This window comes from Loxodonta africana, chromosome 24, assembly GCF_030014295.1.
Source record: "Loxodonta africana isolate mLoxAfr1 chromosome 24, mLoxAfr1.hap2, whole genome shotgun sequence".
Taxonomy (NCBI): domain Eukaryota; kingdom Metazoa; phylum Chordata; class Mammalia; order Proboscidea; family Elephantidae; genus Loxodonta; species Loxodonta africana.
Genome location: NC_087365.1, coordinates 7,693,214 through 7,710,394, shown reverse-complemented (window position 1 = coordinate 7,710,394; position 17,181 = coordinate 7,693,214). Strand labels below are relative to the sequence as shown.

The 17,181-nt window shown below is 42.9% G+C and overlaps 1 protein-coding gene across 2 annotated transcripts; it reads left to right on the top strand.

Annotated features, from left to right (window-relative positions):
• Positions 1 to 3,656: 3,656 nt before the first annotated feature.
• NAA20 (N-alpha-acetyltransferase 20, NatB catalytic subunit) lies at positions 3,657 to 16,678 on the top strand. Of its 2 annotated transcripts, XM_003411744.4 has the most exons (6): positions 3,657 to 3,753; positions 7,772 to 7,796; positions 10,437 to 10,527; positions 11,201 to 11,336; positions 15,710 to 15,855; positions 15,943 to 16,678. In XM_003411744.4, exons 1-6 carry the CDS (start codon positions 3,701 to 3,703, stop codon positions 16,026 to 16,028), a joined length of 537 nt encoding a protein of 178 aa, XP_003411792.1. In that variant the 5' UTR covers positions 3,657 to 3,700; the 3' UTR covers positions 16,029 to 16,678. The 2 variants fall into 2 exon arrangements, with proteins under 2 accessions (XP_003411792.1, XP_064131799.1); XM_064275729.1 differs by lacking the exons at positions 3,657 to 3,753; positions 7,772 to 7,796 and adding an exon at positions 7,929 to 8,487 and having other exon boundaries at positions 10,461 to 10,527.
• Positions 16,679 to 17,181: the final 503 nt, after the last annotated feature.

The following is a 17,181-nucleotide window of genomic DNA, read 5'->3' as shown; positions in this document are numbered from 1 at the left end:
AGAGACTCTGAAACTTGCTCTTCAACATTGAGTAGCTAAAGTGAAAGGAAGAAATGATGAAGTAAAAGAGTTGGACAGAAGATTTCAAACGGCAGCTGGAGAAGACAAAGTATTATAATGACATGTGCAATGGCCTGGAGATGGAAAATCAAAAGTGGAGAACACGCTCTGCATTTCTTAAGCTGAAGGAACTAAGGAAAAAATTCAAGCCTCGAGTTGTAATATTGAAGGATTCTACAGGGCAAATATTAAATGACTCAGAAAGCAGCAAAAGAAGATGGAAAGAATACACAGAGTCACCATATCAGAAAGAATCAGTTGATGTTCAACCATTTCAGGAGGTACAATATGAGCAGGAACCAATGGTACTGAAGGAAGAAGTCCAAGCTGCACTGGCGAAAAACCAGGCTCCAGGAATTGACGGAATATCAGTTCACATGTTTCAATGAACAGATGCAGCGCTGGAAGTATTCACTCATCTATGCCAAGAAATTTGGAAGACAGCTACCTGACCAACCAGCTGGAAGAGATCTATGTTTATGCCTAGTCCCAAGAAAGGTGATCCCACCAGATCTGGAAATTATCAAACAATATCATTAATATCACACACAAGTAAAATTTTGCTGAAGATCATTCAAAAGCTGCTGCAGCCGTATATCAACAGGGAACTGCTAGAAATTCTAAGCGGATTCAGAAGAGGATGCGGAACCAGGAATATCATTGCAAGGATGTCACCTTAAAGACTAAGGTGCACCTGACCCAAGCCATGGTGATTTCAATCGCCGCATATGCATGTGAATAAAGAAAACTGAAGAACTGATGCCTTTGAATTGTGGTGTTGGTGAAGAGTATTGAATATACAATGAACTGCCAAAGGAATGAACAAATCTGTCTTGAAAGAAATATAACCAGAATGCTCCTTGGAAGCAAGGATGGTGAGACTGTCTCACATAGTTTGGACATATTTTCAGGAGGGATCAGTCCCTGGAGAGGGATATCATGCCTGGTGAAGCAGAGGGTCAGCAAAAAAGAGGAAGATCCTCAATGAGATGGACTGACACAGCGGCCACAACAATAGGCTTAAGCATAGCACGGATTGTGAGGATGGCACAGGACTGGGCATTGTTTCATTCTGTTGTACATAGGGTTGCTATGAGTCAGAATCAACTCGATGGCACCTAACAACAACAACAATTAGTATTCTCCCCCCCCTTTTTTTTGGTTGTTGTTATTGTTGCAAAACCATACACAACCTATCATTTGTCTCTTCATCCTTTTTCCATATATACATCTTATTGACATCAATTACATCCATCATGCTGTGCAAACTTCACCCGTATTTGGTAACACCTTTCTCATTTCCATAAACAAAAATGACTACTACCTAAGGAGTATGTCTCCCTCTTAACCCTCCCTTCCCTGAACCACTAATGAATATTGTTGTTGTTGTTAGATACAGTTGAGTCGGTTCCTTCTCATAGTGACCCTAAGCACAACAGAATGAAACACCGCCCAGTCTCGTGCCATCCTCACAATCATTGCTGTTTGAGCCCATGGTTGCAATCACTTTGTCAGTCCATCTGTTTGAAGGTCTTGCTTTTTTTCGTTTATCCTCCTCTTTGCCAAGCATGATGTCCTTCTCCAGGGACTGATCCCTCCTGATAACATGGCCAAATTATGAGACGTAGTCTCGCCATTCTTGCTTCTAAGGAGCATTCTGGGTGTACAATGAACATCAGTTTCTGTGTATTTACCTGTTTGCATAATTTTATAAAAAAGCATACAATATTTGTTTTTTGTGATTGACTTATTTCACTCAATGTAATGTCCTCCTGGTTCATCCACGTTGTAAGATGTCATTTTTCATGACTGCTGAGTAGTAGTCAATTGTATGTATGTACCACACTTACTTATCCATTCATCTATTGATGGGCATTTAGGTTGTTTCCACTTTTTTGCTATTGTGAATAATGCTGCAATGAACATAGGTATGCATTTGTCTGTTCCTGTTGTATTGGTTCTTTTATTAATTAATGAATTAAATAAAATTTTGACATGTTGATTTTATATTTGTGTGACAACTGTGATTGTTCTTTCTTCTAAAACTCAACCTTTGACATTCAGTTAATGTGCTTGGTTTAATGCTGAAATAAAATTTAATCTTGTTAATACAAAACTGCCTCTAAAAATTTTCCCTGTTTAAAATGCATGGCAGCAACTGTCTGTGCTTATTCATTTTGCCCTCCTGGGGCATCTCTAGTACCTGTGGACATGAATTTGCACCACTTACGGACTGTTACAGGTGTGTTTACACTAATGTGTCTTGATTATTGAGGTTGGAAACAATGACTGGAGCTGAGCTTGGGCCTTTGGCGATCTTTATTGGGCTTACCTGCTTCCTCAACCATCTGTTTTCTCTCCTTCTCCTCCTTCAATGTCTGAGCCACATGTCTGGGCAGGGGATTGCTAAGGAGGCACCTGTGGAGCAACTTGGGGCCCCAAAGATAGGGATATGACTTCTTCTTGAGGGTTACTTGCGTTGGTTTGACGTGCAGCCAGTCACCTAAGAGACCACAGTAGTTGCTTTGCAAAGGAGTGAGGGGACGGAATCTTCAAAAGTGGGAAGAATATGCTCATTTGTTAGTGTTTGAAATTATGTATCCAATATGGTAGCCACTAGCCACATGAGGGTACTGAGCACTTGAAATGTAGCTAGTACAACTGAAGAATGGAATTTTTAACTTTAATTTTTATTAACTTAAAATTTAAAATATGTTCAATTCAGTTACTTGAAGACAGTATGTTTGGTACCACTGGGGTATGTGAATCTACTTTTTAGTCATATATTTTATGAAATCTAAATATAGAACACATATCTCTGTTGACAGTTTAGCTCACATATTGAAATATGCTGCAAATGTAAAATGTATATCAGGTTTCACAGACTTAGTATGAAGAAAATATCCCACTAACGTTTTGTTTTATGATGAAATGATATTTTGGATATATTGGGCAAAATATATTATTGAAATTATTTTGCCTTTCTTTTATGTTTTTAAATGTTGTTAGCAGAAAATATGGAGTCCTTGGGTGATGGAAATGGTTAAGCACTTGACGACTAGCCGAAAGGTTGGCAGTTAGAACCCACCCAGAGTCACCTGGAAGACAGGCCTGGCAATCTGCTTCCGAAAGGTCACAGCCTTGAAAACCCTGCAGAGCATAGTTCTACTGTGCACACGTGGGGTCGCCATGAGTCGGATCAGACTCAGTGGCAACTAACAATGACAACAACTAGATATGGGGCTCACTTCATGTTTCTATGGGACAGTGCCACTCTGGACCATGAATTCTCCCATTCCACTCCACCTGCTGCTTTCTTTTTCCCATGAGGCTCGCAAGTGATTCTGAACCCTGCTTTTCTGGTTTTGATTCTTAATTCCTGGCAGTTTTTTCCTCCTTCCCAGGTGATCACATCGCCTTTTTTATTCAGTCATTTTTAAGGCGGGGTTATGAGGCTCGGAAAAGAGAGACCACCACTTTACAGGAGCAGGATCTGGCCACCAGGGGGAGCTGCGTCGCGGCCAGTCGTTGCCCAGCAACCCGTGGCCCGGAAGTAGTTCCCCGCCCGCCGGCCGGCCGAGGGGCCACTTCCGGCGGGGCGGGGGCGCGGCGAGCCGACTTCCGCGGCGGCGGCGGCGCGATGACCACGCTCCGAGCCTTCACGTGCGACGACCTGTTCCGCTTCAACAACATGTGAGTGAGGCGCCCCGAGCGGTCGCGGCCTGCCGGCCGGCCTTTCCGAGCCCGGGGCCTGCGGCGTCTCCCGTGCGCCCCTGCGGGCCCGCGGGGCCCGCCCTGCCGCCTCCTGGCCGTGAGCGCGGCCGAGCTGGGCGGAGGCCGGGGTGTCCGGCGCGGAGCGTGGGCCGTGCGGCGGGTCCCCGGGGTTCGGCTGGCGCAGGGCCGCCTGCTGACACTGCGGTCCCCGCAGCCCGGCCGCGGCTGCCGCCCTCGGGGGCTGTGTCTGTCACGTGCTCCTGCAGCTCCGCTCCCAGCCAGACGCCCTTCTCCGTGCGCACAGCGCTGTCAGGCAGGACCTGTAACGTGCAGCTACCTTTTTCTTTCCTAAAGAAAAGGAAAACTTCTGAACGTTGGGGCAGAAGTTTTACTGCGAACGCCTGTAGACACATCACCTGGATCCTACAGTTAACCTTTTGCTGCGTTGGCTTCATCACGTATCTGCCTGTCCCATCGTCTGTCAGTCCCGGCTCCACTTTGGAAGAGCGCAGGGTAGTATGTGAAAACTGAGGACCCGGTCGTTGAGATGGCAGGGTTAGAATGGGCGGCCAGGGAAACTTCACAGAGGGAGGCGGCTTCGAGGAGGCATAAAATGTTGATAAGCCGGCCAGAGAACAGGGAGAGGGTGTGGAGGGGAGAAGTGGGCGGGGTGGTCAGACCACAGAGGAGATCAACTTGGGTATTAAAAAAGCTGCTGCTGTGGGGTCGGTTCTGACTCAGAGAACCTATAGGATGGAGTGGGTCTGCCCCATAGGGTTTCCAGGGAGCAGCTTGTGGATTCCAACTGCCAACCTTTAATAACAGCCGAGCCCTTAACCAGTGCGCCACCAGAGCTCCAAGGTGGATCTAGTGGGGAGGTTTTTGTAACTGAGTAGTCAGAGAGAAGCTGAACTTTGGCTCCATTGTTGAGGAATTTAGATTTGCTCCTGTGAGGAGAATAACCTGCTGGGCCTGCCCTGGTCAAAGCAGCATAGTTAACACAGGAGTCTGCCACTGTTCTCAGTCTCCTACGGAATAACCCACTGAATCCCCACAGCCTGTGAGCTATGTCTGAGTAAACTACGGTACAGGTGATAGAGCCTGAGGTGGGCATGGGTGCAGTGGGGAGTCCCATCCAAGGCCATTGGCTCTGGAGCTGTGGTTCTCAAAAGGAGGGGCCCTGACCAGCAGCAGCAGCAGCAGCATCACTGGGGATGTGAGGCGATTAGAAGAGGTAGAACAGGGCAGTGAGTCACCTAGGGGCCTTGGCAGTCCCCCAGAGATGATGACTTGACAAAGGTTTGGGTTTGGGAGGTGCAGCCTGGGAGGTGACAGGGCACCTTAAAGCTTCAAGAACAGACAAGGCAAAGCCTCTTGATGGCCTAGGAAGGGACAACACTTATATGAAGGTGGATGGAGTAGAAGGAAAATATACACGAACATTTCTGATAAAACGTTAGATTTTAAAGAACCATTTGGTTTGTTAAAAGCCCTCTTCTGAATATGCCAGTTTTCTCCTAATTCTCTCTTCCTGATGAGGGCACTTCGGTAGAAAATTCTGAGAATCACTGGATTGGGGTGTTGCAGTAGGGATGGAAAGATGCAACAGATGTAGAAACATTGTAATTAACACATCTTTTATTTATTCTTGGAAAGATATTCGAGTGTCTGCTATATGCTTGTGCTGGGGATACAGCATTGAACAAAACTGACAAAAACTGGTGCCTCCATGTAACTTACATTTTAGGGGGAAAATAGGTAAATATAACGTGGGATTGAATGTTAAATACAAAGCAAAAAAAATAAAGCAAGGAAGGAAAATAGGAAGCAAGTGGGGATTCAGCTGCAGAAAGGGTGTTCAGGAAAGATGCCATTGAAGAAAGAAAGATCCAGGGGAAGTGAGGGAGTGGGATGTGATCTGGGGTAGGGGAGCTTCCAGGCAGAGGGCAGAGGGACCTGTTTCAGATCCAGGGAGAAGGCCAGTGTGGCTGGAGTAGAGCAAGTATGGGAGTCTAGGCATGGGAAGTCAGTGTTACTGGGGCTGGATCTTAGAGAGGCCATCCTCGGCCTTGTGAGGACCTGGGCTTCTCTGCCAAGTGCACTTAAGACACTCAGGTGGAGAGGTCAGGTAGGCAGCTGGACATGGGCGTGTCAAGTTCAGGTCTGGGCTGAAGATAGAAATTGGGGATCCACACCATATAGACGGTATGTGAAACCACAAGGCTAGGGGATATCAGTGATGCAGTGAGTATAAGTAGAAAACAGCTCAAGGATGGCACCCCATGACATGCATGCATTAGAGCTGAGAGACCTGGAGAAGCCAGTAAAGGAGACTGGCGTAGTGCGTGGAAGGAAAGCCAGGACGGTGGGGCTTGGAAGCCATGTGAAAAGGGAGTGCGAAACTGTCGAGAGGTTTGCTGGCTAAGTGTATAGCATATCTGTGTACGTCTTCCAGCCGAGCGAGAACTGCAGGAGCAGGGTTCTAGGTAGTGAGGGGTGCCATCTACCCATCAGCACTCCATCCATGGTTTCTGTGGGTTTGTGGGACCTTGGTGAAGCTTTCTTCTTACTGTTGTATTTTCTGTGACGTAGGAAGCTGCTGAGATCAATTGGGGGCGGGGGGGTGGGGCACGGAGGCCTGTTGGAGAGCTGAGAGAATAAAAAACAGTCATCAAGAAGTGTGAGAGGAATCCCCCACACTGGACTTAAGTACACTTCTCCATGTGTGGCCTGGGCATCTAGGGGGTCCCCACGTTTGTTTCGAGGACTCTGAGGTTAAAGCTATTTTCATGATAATCCTAAGATAATTTTTTTTGTTTTTTTCACACACATTCTCTCACAAGTATATACTGGAGTTTTCTAGATGTGTGATCTTGCAACAGATTGACTCTAGAAGCAGATGTCAGAATCCCGCTGTCCTCTATTAAGCCAGCCATTAAAGAGATTGATAAAACAGTGCCACTCTCGCCAGTAAATCTTTTTGTTTTGGAAAATATAGTAACTTTTGTAAAAAAAAAAAAAAAAGGTTATATATGTTAACGTGTAATAGGTTTTTTTTTTTATGTAATAGGTTTACTTTTGAATGGATGTTCAGAAATTTTAAATATTGATAGCTATAGCCCACAAACAAAAGCTTTTTGGGGTCCTCAGTAATTTTTAAGAGTGTAAATGGGTTCTGAGATGGAAAAGTTTAAGAACTTCTGGGCTGGAGAAACGTAGTGAGTGTCAGGCATCGAGTGTCAGGCATCGTTAAGGAATTCACGTGAGTGTGGGAAGAGGAAATGGGGTCCAAGTGAGGGAGAAGACTTGAAGGTAGCTGGCTTCAAGCCTGTTCCCTGGATAAGAAGGTGAAGGGGAGAGCTGACTGGGGATGGAAGAGGAGGTCCGTGTTAACACTGACTGGGGGGTGCTGGCGATGGGGATGCTGGTGCGGCAGCTCCACAGCAGTTGGAAGCATAGTGTCAGAGCCCGTTTGGGGAGGCTTCCTCTGAGAAGACAGAATTAAAGCGTAGGAATAGGGTAGCGGGGAAGGGCAGACTGGAATGTAAAAAAAGCAGCGTGTAGGGTGGAACAAAGGCTGAGCGGCGAGAGTGCCCATGTTTAGAGGACTGAAGAGGGGAAGAAAAACTCGTCAGGGAAGGCCCAGAGACAGTGGGGAGGGCCCGCGTGGCCTACCTTGTTCTTCTGCCATGCACACCTAGTCGTTCCCATTGCATTAACAATTTACTGCCCTTTAGAAGATGAAAGTTTTTGATGTAGATTCAGTAACTATACAAAAAACTTGGAAAGCAGCAGCAGTTAGATGAAAACATACAGATACCTTTATAGTCACTGTAACGGCTCAGCTGGCCCTTACTTAAACCATTTTCTTTCGCCCTAAAGTTGGTGTTAAAGTTGTGGATTTGGCATGTGTTGTTTTCCTTTTAGTTTTAATGGGCTATTTAAACCTATGTTTGTAAACTCTGCTTACTATTGACATTTCCCTTATTTCTTTCAGTAACTTGGATCCGCTTACAGAAACTGTATCCTTTCTTTAAAAAGTTAAATGAAGACTTTCTAAGAATGAAAGAAATGGCGAAAACCAAAGAAAAAGACAATTACTGACAACTTTAAAAATTTACAGGTCAGGGAATATCACAAGCAACATTGAAAGCAATTCAAAAATAACTGGGAGCAAGAGTTTTCTCAATCTCTTTGACACACTGTTACTATATAGACTTCACATAAACCTTTAACATTCGGCCCCCCTTCCCACCTTGCTCTTCAGTTGTGAGTATGGCTGCACACAACAGAAAGCACGGTGACTTCAGCAGGATGGGTCATTTCTCTCTGCTGTAAACCAAGTCTGGAGATGAGCAGTCCAGGGCAGGTGGTGGTTCCCTGAAGTCACCAGCTGACTGGGCTCCTGGCAGATCAGCCACTCTGCCATTCCCAGGGTAGCTTTTGTCTTCCTTTCCCAGATGACTGCCATAGCACCAGGCATCACATCCATGCTCCTGGCCTCAGGATCTGCAGAGGGGAGGAGGGAGTGTCCTTCCTTTCAAGGGCACCTTCGGGAAGTACCCTGCAGCACTCCTGTGGCTCACTGACTGGCACCTGTATCATGCAACACCTGCCCAAGAATGTGCCCAGCTGAAAACTGGGGATCGTTACTAAAGAAAAGAAAGGATTTGGAGTAACAACTAGCAGTTTCTCATGCTCCCCAATAGAAAAGTGAGCCAAGATGTGTGAAGTTGGGGTACTCTAGGCTATGACGCACTGACACACAACCCCTACGTTTCAGCAGCTTAAAACAGTTGGATTTAAGCTCCATGTCCACTGCAGGTAGATAGGAGGGGTCTGTTAACTGATAATTTAACAAAAGAGGGCATAGAGAAGGCTAATGAGAGTTTATTCTCATGGTTACAACACGCGTGAATTGAAACCAAAATGAGATGCCATATCTTACCTATCATATTATCAAGAATTAATAAAAATGATGAAACTCAATGCTGGCGAGGGTGAGAATATTCCCATAAATAGCCGGTGAGAGTATAAACTGCTGTAATCTTTCTGAGTAATTCCATTTCCTGGAATCCAAAAATAATCAGAAATGGAGGCAGTCATATCAGCAGTTGGCAAACTACGGCCTGTTTTTATAAAATGTTATTGGAACATAGCCATGCCAGTTAATTTACATAGTGTCTGTGCCTTTTGTACATTGAGTAGTTTGACAAAAACCACATGGCTCACAGAGGCTAAAATATTTACTATCTGGCACCTTAACAGAAAAAGTTTGCTGACCCCTGAGTAATATCATCATAAAAGTATTTATTACAGGGGATTTGGAGTGACATTCACACACAGCAATAACAGAATAAATTATGCTGTATTCCTGAAGGATTTAAAAATTTTGAGAAATTGGAATGGCTCAGATGCCCATTGTCAGGAGACAGGATATTTAACTTGTTTATTCATTCACATAGTGGAATACTATACAGCAGTAAAAATTAATTACAGTTCTAGGCAACACCATGGCTACTTGTTAGAAATGAAGTTGAGTGGAAAAAGCAAAAAAAAAAAAAAAACCTCTAGTTTTCATTAGTATTTTAAAAAGGTTTTTGAAGAACTATGAACGACAGAAAAATTTTCACGCATGTAGTAAGGTAAAAATATCAGGATACAAATCAATTTATATAGCGTGCTTCCAGTTACATCTAAATTTCACAGAAAAAGTCTCGTAATCCATGTGGACCCATATTTGAAAGTCACCTGTCTGCTCCTAGTGGTTATATTGTATGTCAGTAGCTGGGTGGCAGGAAGATGGGCTGGCCTGCCATTTTAAGGGTTATGTTTGAGGAGTACTCAAGATAGCAGCTGTCCTTCAGAGGAGAGTTTGAAGAGTTTAACGCTAAGTAGGTTTTTTCCAGGAATTTGCTTTATGTATGAGTATTGGCATCCCCTCATAAATCTGCAGTCCCCTCTCCCACTGAGAAGACGCCTGTGTCTGTAGTACAGGCGCCTAGGGTGGAAGAGTTACGCAATGAGCAAATTTTTCAGGCATTCCCGCTTAACATGTTTGACTCTGTAAATGAGTTTCTGTATTTGCACCAACAGAAGTGGAGAATTTAAATCACTGGAGGGAAAACACTGGTTAAGTTGCTTCTTGAAGTACTTAAGTCTAAAAGTTATTTTCACAGTCTATCGCTGAAGCCCAGGTAGAAACTGGCCATTAGTTTTTAATTTGCAGTTTTCCCTTGTAATTATGGAAACATAAATGTACCAAGCACCTCCTATGTTTCAGGCACTGTTCTAGGCACTAGGGATAGAGCCAACAGACTAGAGATCCCTGCTGCTCCCATTCTGACAGAGGAGACAGTGAACAGGTAGAAATGTCAGGTGATAGTTAAGCGCTATGCCAAGATTTAGACAGTGTGATCAGGAGTGAAACGTTACAGAACTGTGGAGCCCTGGTTTTCTGCTTTCTGTTATGTGGTGCTGGCTCCATTCCACATTTGAGGTTATATGTTCAGGGAGTTTCTTAAAAATCAGGGTAACCTAAATATGCCATGTAATTCTATGATTATAGAAATACACAGAACTGAGGATAAAGTCACAAATAGACTTTCTAAAGGGAACTTCTTACTGTCCATTACTTCCCACACTCCTTAACGTGACTCTAGTATGGGATTCCTTTTTACTTACAGTACCTCGCCCACTGGCCAGAGTACTTCATTGTGGCAGAGGCACCTGGTGGAGAGCTAATGGGTTACAGTAAGTATGACACCACTGGTACTTTTGCGGGTAGGTAGTCACGGTTTTACTCCATAGGTTTTCATCCTGATTGTTTTAGTTTGTGGACTTGGAAGTACAATCATGGTGCCTAGAATCTCCTTGCCTGAGTTTTCAACTACTGAACAATTTACTGACGTCATCTCGGTTTTCGCCACTGTGCTAGGCCCAGGAGGCACGCCAGTGAGCCAGATGGTCATGGTGTCTGTCTTTTCAGATCTCTCATTCTGTATTTGTTAAATTCTACATGACGTATTTGGTACACGTTAATACCTTTATTTGTAGGCATTGAATTACTGTTAACACTAACCACGAATTTGAGCTACAGGTTGTTGCAGTTATATGGACACACACACACACATAAAATCTGTATTTTAAAAATATACATATGCTTGTTCTTTGTTGAAAATTAATTTGTAGTATATCATCCCTTTTTAAAACTTCTTCTAATTCTGATTCTAGAATTAGATTTAACATTACATTGAAAGTGAAATTCAAATAAAAGCACTAATCCTTAGCCAGATGACCTCAAATAGTACTTAAAAATCAAAGCTTTGCCATTTGTTTCCTTTGTAATAAAAATGTGCCAACAGCAGTTACAGATTTTGCCTAAATCAGGTGTGTTTAATTACTGAATGCAAATTGTCGTCGGCAGTTATGGGGAAAGCAGAAGGTTCGGTGGCGAGGGAGGAGTGGCACGGGCACGTCACGGCTCTGTCTGTCGCCCCGGAATTCCGACGCCTTGGTTTGGCTGCTAAACTTATGGAGCTGTTAGAGGAGATTTCAGAAAGGTGAGAGCCTGCTTTTCAAATAAACCTAACCGTTTCAGTTTTTCTCTTGGCGAACATCTCAAGTTTTTTCCCCCTTCAGGCTGAATTTCTCTTGTGCTTTAAAGTTTGCAGGAATTTCATTTTCAGCCTCCAGTCCTCACACTTGAGAGCAGTATTATTGTCCCCACTTTGCCATTGAGGAAAATCAAGGCAGACTGTTGAGTGACCTGCTGTAGGTCATAACCTGGGTACCCGGTGGAATCTAAGACCAGCCTTCGAGGTGTTTTTTTTTTAAGTGTTCTTGCCACCATGCAGATGTACCCAGATTCTGTTTACGTTGCCCTTAGTGTCTCAGTAATTCCTTCAAAGTGTTTCTAGCCCCAAACAAATACCAAACAGTTCAGTCTTAAGCAGTTATGTTCCAACCGCTTAGTCAGTATTTACTTCTGGCTTAACAACCTAATAGCTGTTTGGGAAAAAAAATATGGAAAGAAACAATATTTTTATTTCATTCCTAAATAGCTGTGTTTGCCTGCTAATGGGATATGTGTGCACGTGGGCACTGAATGACTCCTCAAATCCTGGAAACAGATTCAACACCACCACCTGCATTCCCACTTCACGTTTTTATTTGGTATTTTTTTTTTTTTTTAATCACAGCAATTGCTAAAAACCCAGCTTCAGAAAGGTATCATGCCATCAAAAAGAAATGTAGCAGAATCTAACTTTGAATTTGTGAACTACCTCAACCTAGTAATCTGCCAGTCCGGTTTCACTCTGTTTTTTTCCCTGAAAATCTAAAATACCCTGTGGTGCCTCTCAGTTTGTGGGGGCACTCTGGGGTGCCTCAGTGGACAGTATGAGAACTGCCAATGTTATGGCATTTTTATATATCAAACACCCTCATTATGTAGCCTTTGGGGTGGTACAAACAGTTAATGTGCTTGGCCGCTAACCAAAAGGTTGGAGGTTCAAGCCCACCCAGAGGTGCATCCGAACAAAAGCATGGTGCTCTACTTCCAAAAAATCAGCCACTGAAAACCCTGTGGAGCCCAGCTCCTGCCCCAGGCACACGGAGCCTAGCTCCCGCCCCAGGCACGCGGAGCCCAGCTCCCGTCCGACGCACATGGACGGCCATGAGTTGTAACTGGTTTGACACCAGCTGGTAGGCACCCTCATTAAAAGGAGACTCCCTTTTCCAGCTCCTGTACTAGAAGGGATGAAATGTAAGTTTAATCAGTTGTCAGGCTGCCATTTCTTTCTCGTCTCCAAATGCATAAGTGGCCAATAGTTGCTGAGAGGGGCTTTTGAGGCCTCACTTCTACTTAATTAATGGATTTAATAAAGGTAAGTTTTGAAGAATAGTGGCCCGGCAAAACACTCTGAGCCAGGGTGGGGGCAAGAGGAATTTGAGGTCATTCAGACAAGAGAGCTGAAAAAAAAGTCAACTCTAGTCTGTAATAATTTTAAAAACTCACCTTAGACCTAATAAGGAACAGGAAAATTTTTTTAGTGAGATTACAGTTTACACACATTAATGGCATACCTTATTAAAAGAAGAAAAAGTATGTGGCATTATCGTATGGTGGACAAGCGTGAGGAGGCGGGTTCTAACTAGCTTGTACATACAACGTAATATATTTATAAGATAGATTATCTCTGAGTAGAAAACGACTCTAAGCTCCCGTCCTTTCTGTTATCTTTCATTTTATAATAGTTGCTAAGCTTTAAGTGATCCTTATTTGTGTGTATGTGTGTACATGTACATACATACATACGCATGTTTTAAAACGTATACATTTAAAGTAGTATATAATTTCCAAACAAGAGGAGGAGAAAAACTGGAATAATTATCATGTTATAGCTCAAGGCAGCAATTACCAGAGTAAAAAAAGGGTTATTGCATATTGATAAAAGATGTAACTCCTCAGGGAGATATAACAAATCAGAATTTATGTACCCAATGACATAGTTCCAAAGTAAAAACACAAAAATTGATGAAAAGCTTTCATAAAATCCAGTATTTATTAGTGGAAAACAGAAACAAAGCTGCTAGCAAACTAGGAGATGGGAGGGGAGAACTTTCTAACATGAAAACAGCGTCTGCAAACACCTGCAGGCGACACCGAGTTCTGTGGTGATGCGCTGGATGCTCTTCCCCTGAAATCAGGGACAAGCATAGTGGGTGCAGTCCGCCCCTCTTTAATAATTTACTGAAATCCTAGACACTATTAAAGCAAAAAAAAAAAAAAAACAACGACAGGAGGATTGAGAAAATAAAAACAAAACTTATTTTTCACAGATATGATTGTACAAATTGAAAATCCACTGAATCTACAAATGTTTGGAATAAAAGTTGGATATAAAATTAGTATAAAAATCTGTTATATATCGGTATACAAATAAGATTCAGAAAAAGATGCCATTTGCAGTGACCTTGAGAAATACCAAGTGCTTTGACAAAAGCTGTACAAGAACTCTCAGGTTGATAAATTTTTACTGAGAGACGTTAAAGATGACCTTCCTAAGTGGAGAGAGAAACTATGTCCATAGGTGATAGCGCTCGGTTCTGTAAAGCTCGTAATTCTCCCCAGAGTGATCCATAGATGCAATGTCATCAAGTCAAAATCTCAAGTATTTTTGTACAACTTGATAAGGTGATTCTAAAATGTACAGAGGAATCCAGAGAGCCAAAAAGAGACAAGGTTTTCTTGAGGAATAACAATGGGTGGGTCTGCTCCTCCAGCCATCGGACTGTGGTAAGACTGTGTATCAGGGCTGGGATAGTTGTCTAGACCATACACAGACTTGGAGGAACAGCTCCAGGCACACGTGGATACACGTGGATTCCCGTGGATTCCTGCCTGACATACCTGAGCGGAGACACTGCGGATCAGTGGTGTGAAAGGTGATGGGACAATAGGATAGCCACGTGGGAAGATATTTTTCCAGATTACTACCTTACCAGACATAAAAAACCTAGACATGAAAAGCAAAACTAAAAAATCCTTAGAAGACAGTAGAGAGTATCTCCATGACCACAGGGTAGAGAAGAATTTCTTAAACAAGTCAAAAAAGCGTGAACTGTAAAGGAGAGGTTCATACATTCAACTTCATTGATGTTAAGGAAGTTTGTTCATGAAAAGATACCATAGGGATAATAAGCCAAAAATTAGAAGATACGGGCAAAACATTGAACACTGTTCAATGTCCAGAATACATAATGTATGAGACCTACAACTGGAAAAAAAAAAAAAAAAAAGAGTGAAAGACCTGTACAGACTATACACAAGGAGAAATCCAAATAGCTGGTAAACACAAAAAGGTATTCAAGGCTTGTTAGAAATCAGAAGTGCAAATTGAACACCATCATACTGTAAGGCCAAGATACCATTACACTCTAAGGTTGGCAAAAATAATAAATGCTTGATACAACAAGCCCTGGTACTATGGGAATGGAACTCAACCCACGTCTGCGGGAGTGTGGTTGGTACAGTCTGGTTGGAAGCACTTTGGCATCGTCTAATAGGTGCTGAAGATGTGTATACTCGAACGAACAGTAACGACACTTCTAGCTGCTGGCCTTAAATGTTGCCCCGTGAGACACAACGGGAACACTGACAGCAGTGTAGTCTGTAATAGTGAAAACTGGAAACGCTTATCAGTAGGACCACGGCCAACTGGTGCAGTCACGCGGTGGAACGCGCAACAAGCGGTGGAGATGAACAAGCTGCGGCTACACAGGAGGCTGAATCGCACAATACTGACCGACAGGCAAATTACAGAAGAGAATGTGAAGTTAGATTCCACTATATAAAGTCCACGAACAGGAGAAAGTAGGTGCTAAATCTATAGCAAAAAGCAAGGAGATTGTCATCACAAGATTGAGGGTATAGAGACTTCTGGATGAGCAAGGAAATGTCACTGATGGAGGGGCCTCAGGGCTTCGACCAATGTTCCGTAGCTATACCTGGGTCACGGCCACATAGGGTCATGCTTCATAATCTTCAGTGTGGAATAGGTTTATACGTATGAGTGAAAACAGTATGCTATGACTAATGTGTAAAATGAGCACATCAGTTACTATGACGAAGTACGCAGTAATTTAAGCCAGGGTGTAGAACTGCGGTTAAAGAAAAATGTTTTTTGGGGGGCTTATCTTCTGAGAAAACCTGTAGGCTTTACACTGTTAGTATGCACACAGAAAGTCATCTTTTTATACTACAAAATAATTACCATAAATCCTAATAAAAATTGATACATGGCGTAATCAGATGTAAGGTCCTATTACTATCATTTTAGGAGTGGTCAAAACAAAGTATTGTCTTCTAACATGTATGCATCTGTTTTCTAGGGTTTCTCACATTGTAACATTTTCGTTTTTGTTTTTAAAGAAAGGGTGGCTTTTTTGTTGACCTCTTTGTAAGAGTATCTAACCAGGTTGCAGTCAACATGTACAAGCAGTTGGGCTACAGTGTCTACAGGACGGTCATAGAGTACTATTCAGCCAGCAACGGGGAGCCTGACGAGGATGCTTATGGTATCGTAGTTTTACCTATACACTTAAGAGTTTTACATAAAATGTTTTTATATTTCGGTACTTATATTAACTTTTGCTTCCTAACAGATATGAGGAAAGCACTCTCCAGGGACACAGAGAAGAAATCCATCATACCATTACCTCATCCTGTGAGGCCCGAAGACATTGAATAACCATGGGCAGTGGTTCTTAGGCAGATGCTCCAGAGAGTTTATGGACAATATTATTTTCATTGGATGATCTTGGAGCTCTATTAGGAGAAAAATAATCGTTTAGGTCTTGAAGACGTCAAGAAAATACAGGTTATAAATTTATGCAATATCATACCTACAAAAGCTATTTAAAGGAGCCGTGGTGGTACAATGGTTAAGGGTTCAGCTACTAACCGAAAGGTCGGTGGTTCAAACCCAACAGCAGCTCCATGGGAGAAAAGACCTGGTGACCTGCTCCTGAAAGATTACAGCCTAGGATGCCCTACAGGGCAGTTCTACTCTGACCTAGTGGGTCGCCAGGGAGTCAGAGTCAACTTGATGGCTTACAACAACAACAAAGCTGTTCACTGTAATAAAATTCAGTCAGAAAGGCAGCTAGGTCAGGAGACATTCCACTGTCACGGTTCGTAATCATCACTAAATGCTAGGGAAAAACTCGCTCCGATTTCCTCCTAATCTCCATGCCTGAGAACCACTGCTTCCTATGTATTTTTTATTTTGTATTCAACTGTTTGTTAATTGAAGCTTTAAAAGCATATATGAAATGTATAAATCTAAGATGTATAATAAAATACACTGTTGATCCTACAAATGTTTTATGGAAGTTTGTTGGTCATTTATAAAACTGAATCAGAATTGAGAAAGGTAATCATTTAGGATGTGTTATTTCTCTTCCTGACTGCATTTTACATGATTTTATGCACACCTGGATCACAGCCCGGCATACCTAAGCTTCCTTCTTACCCCACAGTCCCTGATCCTTGGTCGCTTCTGACAATACATTGCTTAAGTCTTTCCTTTCTGAATATAAAGAGGCTGAGATTTTTTTTTTAAGGGGAAAAAGAACATAATTCCTATAGAAAAGCCGTACAACTAGATCACAGGCCCACCATGTATTTTCATCACCTGTAACATCTGAAAATACCCAGAGAGTGAAAAGAACAGCTAGAGAAAAAGCCACGAGGAATGATTTTTATGAAAAAGCTTTTACTTTTGAAAGGACTTACTTTGGTAGAGTTTAGGGTCAGAGAGAAATGAATCCTTTTTGTTCTCCCGTGAGAGAATATTTCCTTCATGTGTTTCACACTGGCACTTGTCACAAAGTGTTAGGAGT